The 6,749-nt window shown below is 38.9% G+C and overlaps 1 protein-coding gene across 2 annotated transcripts in view; it reads right to left on the reverse strand.

The window, feature by feature from the left end:
- Positions 1-4,679: 4,679 nt before the first annotated feature.
- LOC106513657 (homeobox protein orthopedia B) overlaps positions 4,680-6,749 on the reverse strand; it is a 4,266-nt gene continuing 2,196 nt past the window's right edge. For both annotated transcript variants that reach the window (XM_014002601.1, XM_014002600.1), the window contains exon 3: positions 4,680-5,961. In XM_014002601.1, coding sequence (XP_013858055.1) covers positions 5,458-5,961 — 504 coding nt within the window. In that variant the 3' untranslated portion in view covers positions 4,680-5,457. The remainder of the gene's footprint in view (positions 5,962-6,749) is intronic.

Below are 6,749 nucleotides of genomic sequence, written 5' to 3' on the forward strand. Positions count from 1 at the left end.
ACACACACACACACACACACACACACACACACACACACACACACACACACACACACACACACACATGGTCTGGAGATGAGAGGGTTTAGATTGAAACAAACACTTGATTGGTTGTCATTTGAGTCCCTCATAAAGCAAAAACCTTTTTTTTTGGCATTTCTTTTCTGCTTTTGGTGCATTCTTTTTCAAATGTGTACAACTTAAATCAGTTCTTGCTCAGAATATCTTAACTCAATTCTTTTTGAACGTGTAGACAGGCAGCGTAGGCATGCACCCGTGCATGCATGCACGAGCAGAAGAGAAACTGACAAATCCATCAGACGTCCACAGGGTTTTGGTTTGTGTACCACCAGGAGCACCCATTAACAGAATAGAAATGCTTGACGTCACAAAGCTGACAGAATCTCATTCATACTGACACCATGCTTAAATTACACATAAGAGCTCTGATAACTTCATCATTAAATATTGATTTTTTTTAAGGATGGCCAAAAAAAAGACCAAAACAAATTCTTGCATGCTCTGCTGATGAGTGGTTCTGGATTAGGMATGATGAGGAGGGTTGCTACAAAGGAACTTCTTTTTTTGTGTGAAGGAGTGGAAGAAGAGATGAGTGTTGGAAAGGAGGAGAGAGGATGGGAACTGGAGAGAGGTAAAGGATTGGGGGAGTAGAAAGAGATTTAAGGCTGAGGCTCAGAGCAGATGTTAGCGCTGATGATGATGGATGCAGGTTGTTGAGATGCAGAGTTGTTATCATGAGAGGCACTCGCAGCCTTCTCACTGCACACTTTCCCCCCAGATGTCACACTGTGTGTGTGTGAGTGAGGGAGGGAGGGGTTGTGTGTTTGACACAGCAACAGAGAAAAAGAGAGGCTGAAATGAGCAATAATCTATTCAACGTATAGTGTATTTTATTAAAACTGTACATAGTTTTTTTCAGGGAAATATATTTTCTTATAAGGTTTAAACTTACATCACAGCTGAGAACCAGGAACATTTAGAGACTGATTGGCTCAGATGAGGCTAATGAATAACTATCCTTTATGCTCTTAAGTGCAGAGATGGGACAGAGCAACTGCCTCTAATGCTCTAAATTGGATCGGTTTGAAGATTTTTCACCTTCATCTCCCACAAGAGYGAGGTTACATTCTCCTCTGCTGAACCGAGCATCACCAGGTTACCACATCCATCCCTGCAGTAATCCAAGTCCACAACAAAACCTCCGAGCTGCGCACACGCTAACGTATAAAACACCCATTTAAGCAGCAGGTGGTCTGTGTCTGAGTGAGTGAATGGGGACACGTCGAGTGGAGGTAACCTGCCTCACACTCCAACTAACCAAATAAAAGGTGCAGGACAGAAACACGTCGGTATTTAACTGCTAATTAGTTCCTTAGTTGTCCTGGGTTGTGTCAGAGCTTTGCCTCAGGTTATTTATTCACAAGCAGGCCTGCAAAGGAATAAGATTCCTCACTTCATAATTAAACACACTAATACAGCTTCAGCAGATTTATGTGAGCCATCACATCTAAACAAGGAGCTCTAAAGTGGTGTTTTGATTAAAACATTCACAGTAACTGTATTTTGTCAAAGAAAAGCACCTTAAAATTTGGATATTTTCCCTGTGAGCAAAGCTTTTGTTTCATTCCAGATGGGAAATCTCAATGTCCAAACATTATTTGAGATTTTCTCTATACGGACATCAAAACTTCCTCATTAACATGACATAAAAATAGGATTCAGACCAAGTATTAATGTGTTATCATGATTAACAAGACAAATTAAGTCATATAGCTGGAACTGCTCATGATGTTAGGATGATCCAGGTGTCATAGCTTTTAAAGCCAGGAATTTGAAAATATGTTTAGATTATTTAGATCAAATTTGACACAGTTTGATGTGATGTGTCACACAAATCTAGACTACAGAGAAAAGATCATTTTATGCATTTAAAAGCAGTGAGTGAATTGTATCTCCTCTTCCAAACACTGTACAGTATGTGTTACAGAGGACTGTACGCCATTCCTGCTAAAGTTGCTGTAACCACATCTCTCTCCCTCTCTCATCAGTGCATGAGAAATTGCCTAATGAGGAATGGGTCGCACATTTCCACAAACTCATTAACCCACGAGCGAGTGAGACTAATTGCAGCGTTTGGGTAATGTGATTTCACATCTGTTACTGSAGTCCAGGACACAGTAGTCAGCACAGGGGCCGGATCTGGTGGGCTGAGCCGAGCATAAAACCCGAATTCCCAGACCTGCACAGGCTCGCACCTTTACTGCAGCTGCAGAGTGGATGGATGGAGCAGCAGTCAGTCTAACTGTGCTTTAATCAGCTGTCAGTATCTTTTAATTGCATGCCTTTGCAGAATGGGTATACTTCTGCCCGTAATTAGAAAAAAAAAATCGGTTTGACCTGGTAAGGAGAAAAAAGAAATAAAGAAAAAAGGACTTTTTCATGCTATGTCTTGAAATATTGTTATTTTAAAGGTTGCAATGTTATAAAACACAATTATGAACTAAAATRCAAAATCAGCGCAATTTATTTTTCGTATTGATGTCACTAAATAAAAAAAATTGTGACTATCTGCCAAGCATGTGTGTTTATTTCCTTCATAAACAGCTAAAGTGACAAAAATATGACCTATTTTCATGTTATTGTGATGTATCTGTACATATTTTTGGTCAGATTTGTGGAATAAAGTAAAATATTTTGTTTACATTGAGTGCATACCCGCATTTTATAATTACAAATCCATAAATAAAAACTACTGTGTAAACACTCTCAAAATGCACCATTTGTTCAGGATCATTTATGTTTGATTTCCTAGTTTGCAACGAGTATCTTTGACTAAATTGTAAGGTTGAAATTGTTTTTCACAAATAAATGATTGTAAATTCACTGTTTACATTCTATTTTCATAACACTTGGTTCATAGGAACTTGTYACAGTTTATATGCTGTAAATTGGAAAAAAACCACATGTTCAGTTATGCAGTGTTTTCATTTTTCTTTTAAATTATTTCACTTTATACAAATGAAACGTAACCTGTTTATTGGCAGCTTGTAAATGAAAAAGTAAAGAAGAAGTTAAATGTTTTTACTGTGAGTTGGAAAACTTCATATTATTGCCTTCAGAAAGCGAGTGTCTGTAAACACGCTGGGATAAATGAAATATCCAGGGTCTTGACTTGGTATTTTCAGTACTTTGGTGAATTACTGAAAACAAGTTTGAGTTATTAGAAAAAAGGTGGGAAACAGCAGTTTAATATGTAAAATGTAATATTCTTTTGTTAATTATGATTAATCCTTTGTTTAACCCCCCCAGCATTGTTACAGAAACTTCATTATAAGTTTACAGGCAGTGGGACTGCTTATGGTAATGCCATATCTCATCAATTACTATCCCGTGACCATAAATTGGCCTCAGCGCTGGCAGAGAGATGAGGTTAACACGCTGATTAATTTGAGCTGCTGTGATTTCAGGCTCAAGTTGACACTTATACTCTTTGACACAGAAAGTGAGGTGCGTTCACTTTCATAATGGAAAAAATTGTATTTACCTCGTTCGGGGCTGCCGCTCATTAAATCTCTCATCAAGATTATCTGAAACTAAAATGATAAAAAAAGTGACCCATTGTTGTAAAAATTAATGTGAGAATTAAATGTAAAAAAAACACACAAAAAAGGCATTAAATCAAATCTGTTTAAATTTGATTTTGAAGATCTGTTTGATAAATATTATTTAGGAAAATAAATATTGCCAATGTTAACCACATTGACTTTTATCTCTAAATCTCTCTTAAAGTGCATCATTGAATTTAAAGCATATTTAGTTCAGGATGTAATGTTATGAAGGCTTGTTTTAAAACTAAAAAAGTATAAACTTAATGTAACTCATTTGACTTCCAAAATAAAGTCCGAAAATATTTCAAAAATAACGTTCAAATAGTAATATTTTGCTTATTTGAGGGCTAATATGGTTTCCTCATTTAAACATTTTTCATAGAACCAAAAATAAAATGGTTTTGCCTGCACGTTGCAGATGAGATTGGTTTTGCGCACAGTTTTGCGCTCTTTGCTGTAAGTTGTGCGCTTTGCGCTGTAAATTTTGCGCTGTACCTTTAATAAAACAGCCCAACAGCAGCATGACTTGTTATGCATCTCTGATGTAAAATAACCTCAAAGCTGTTTATATACAGACAACAGGGACTGTTTTGATAATGAATCAAAAGAATTGGCATTTATATTGTATTTCAGAAACTAAAAACATGCGTCAGTCTTATTATTTCCAACTTGCAACGAAGGCAAACCAGTTCGATTTTGTTTTAATATGAATTTAGTTTCTGCTGCTCTTTTAAAAGTGAATACATTTTCGTTGAACTTGATGCTAAAAATACAAATAAATGCCTTTTTGGAGCCACAGACACGTTTGGATCAAGCGCTATGACCGTCATGGTTAACAGCAATGACCTAAAGCCTTAATTAGCCCGTGCAGACGTGAACACATCACAAATTTCCCAGCAGCACCAGTGAGCCCATGAGGTTTATGATAAAACTTCATAGTTTTTTTTTAATTCGTCTGCCCTAAAACTTGTGMACAAAAGTCCATAAAAGAGCATTTCTGCGAAAAACGATGACGTCACATTGAGCAGAGACATTGATCATTGTTGTTCGGACATTCTTGAAAAGTACTTTTATTTGTTTCTTCATTTTAAATCGGTACAAACCCGTCAATATGATGCGTTTCGACGTGAGAGATCAAACACTTAAGAAATGTGTCAAGTAAAAGCACATACAATTAAAACATGTCACAAAAAAGACCAGCGTGTACAGCAAGAATGTTTCATCTACACAAAACATCCTAAAACAGAGTAGGCTTATACTGAGGGGTCGTTTCATATTTTTATTTTATTTTTATTTTGCCCCCCCACTTTGATGTATGCTCACGTTTCCTGCAGACCAGACTGAGTTCATCTGAGAAAAGTGTCGAGTCAATCCTTTAGTTTTAAGCTTTAATTCATGCCTGGGATCCAGTTCAGTTCAGGAGGCTCTCTATGGTGGACTGATACCAGAACCCAGTCAGAACGGCTTGACAGAACACAACGTCACCTGAATACAATAACGTGTGCGTAAAGACACGTCCATGAAAACATAAATACAACAATTGTTTGGCTCCCAGTAATTAGGACCTATTTATCTAAAGATCATTACATCAGTATTTATCTTCAAGAGTTCATCAAATCCATTTGAAATAACAAGATAGACAATTTGATCTTTTCCCCCGTCTTTTTTCTGTCCATCAGTCTCGTCCTGTTATTTTTCGACTCCATTTTCTCCTATTTCAGGTCTCTTTCTCTGGTTTGGATCTAAACAGCAGGATTAAAACAGGAAAAAAAAWTWAAAAAAAAAAAAAGCTGCAGGGAGGAGCAGGGGTGCGGTGGGTGACAAGTCACTAAGTGAAACTCATGGACACTGTGTGCTCCAGCGCTTTGCGCCTGAGTGACGCGATGCTTGTCCCTCTCCACATGTCACTGTCCGGGGAGCTACACAGCTGCGGGGAGCCCGATACGTTCGTGGGGCCGGACAGGGACGCCGACATTCCTGGGAAAGGCGTCTGGTACAGGTGGGACTGCAGGCCGGAGCCGTTGGAGGACAGGCCGTTGGAGAGACCCATGGAGTTCGGCGGCGGGCCCGGGCCCAGGCTGCACTGTGACAGGGACTGCGCCATGCCCGGCTGGCGGCCCAGGGCCGGCGGCAGCTGGAGCTGGGACACCCCGGGCATCCCCGTGGCCCAGCGCGAGTCGTTGGCGTGGAACGAGCACAGGCTGTTCTCCATGGCGGCCGCGGCGGAGAACTGCGGCAGGCCCGGGGTGGGCAGCAGCGTGCCGGGGGCGCGGAACACGTTGGTGGTCTTCTTCCTTTTCTTCCACTTGGCACGTCTGTTCTGGAACCAAACCTGAAGAAACAGGAGGGCGCGCGTGATTCAAGGCACCGAGAAGCATCAAGAAGATTCCACTTGGGCCAAAATGTCTACCAGCCTAAGATTTTATTTTATAAAGCTAAATAAGAGATCAGTGATTTATCTAAATATCTTAAAAGTGGGGTCTGGACCCGATTAGTGGTCTCCAAATAGCCTACTTAACTTAGAATTTAATTTAAATGAGTATTGTTTTTTTTTGCTATATTGTAAGAAAATACAAGTTAAAACATAATAAACATGTCGTCATTACGTTCTTGTTTGATTTGTTTGGAGGTTTTTACGCTTCACCCAGCAGTCGGGGTCACAGGTCCCTTCCGGTGTTTTGTTGTGAATTAATTTAGGTGAAATGTTTGGCAACCTCTGCTTTTTATTAAAGCATTTTATAAACAGGTAACACGATTTAAAATGGAATAAATCCTATAATATTTTTTTAATCTGAGCGTTTTTGTAAGCTAATGTAACCGGAAGTTAATGTAGATTGTTTTCTTTGTGCTGCGCTTTGGCCAGATTAACCTTAGTTTCACTAACAGCTGGCTTAATTTATCCGTCCTATTATATTTATTATATTTTCAACAATATTTTACAATTTAAATAAAACTMATCATTTATAAGGTTTTGCTGACGTCACGGTGTGAATGTTTCAGCAAAGGTGAGATTAACGGTTTATTTTGATTTCCAGTCCTATTTACGAGCAGATCAACTGAAAATGATGTGAGTTTAAATAGAAAGATAAAAATAAAATATGCCCATCCTCCACACCGAAC

This window comes from Austrofundulus limnaeus, unplaced genomic scaffold (assembly GCF_001266775.1).
Source record: "Austrofundulus limnaeus strain Quisiro unplaced genomic scaffold, Austrofundulus_limnaeus-1.0 Scaffold14, whole genome shotgun sequence".
NCBI lineage: Eukaryota > Metazoa > Chordata > Actinopteri > Cyprinodontiformes > Rivulidae > Austrofundulus > Austrofundulus limnaeus.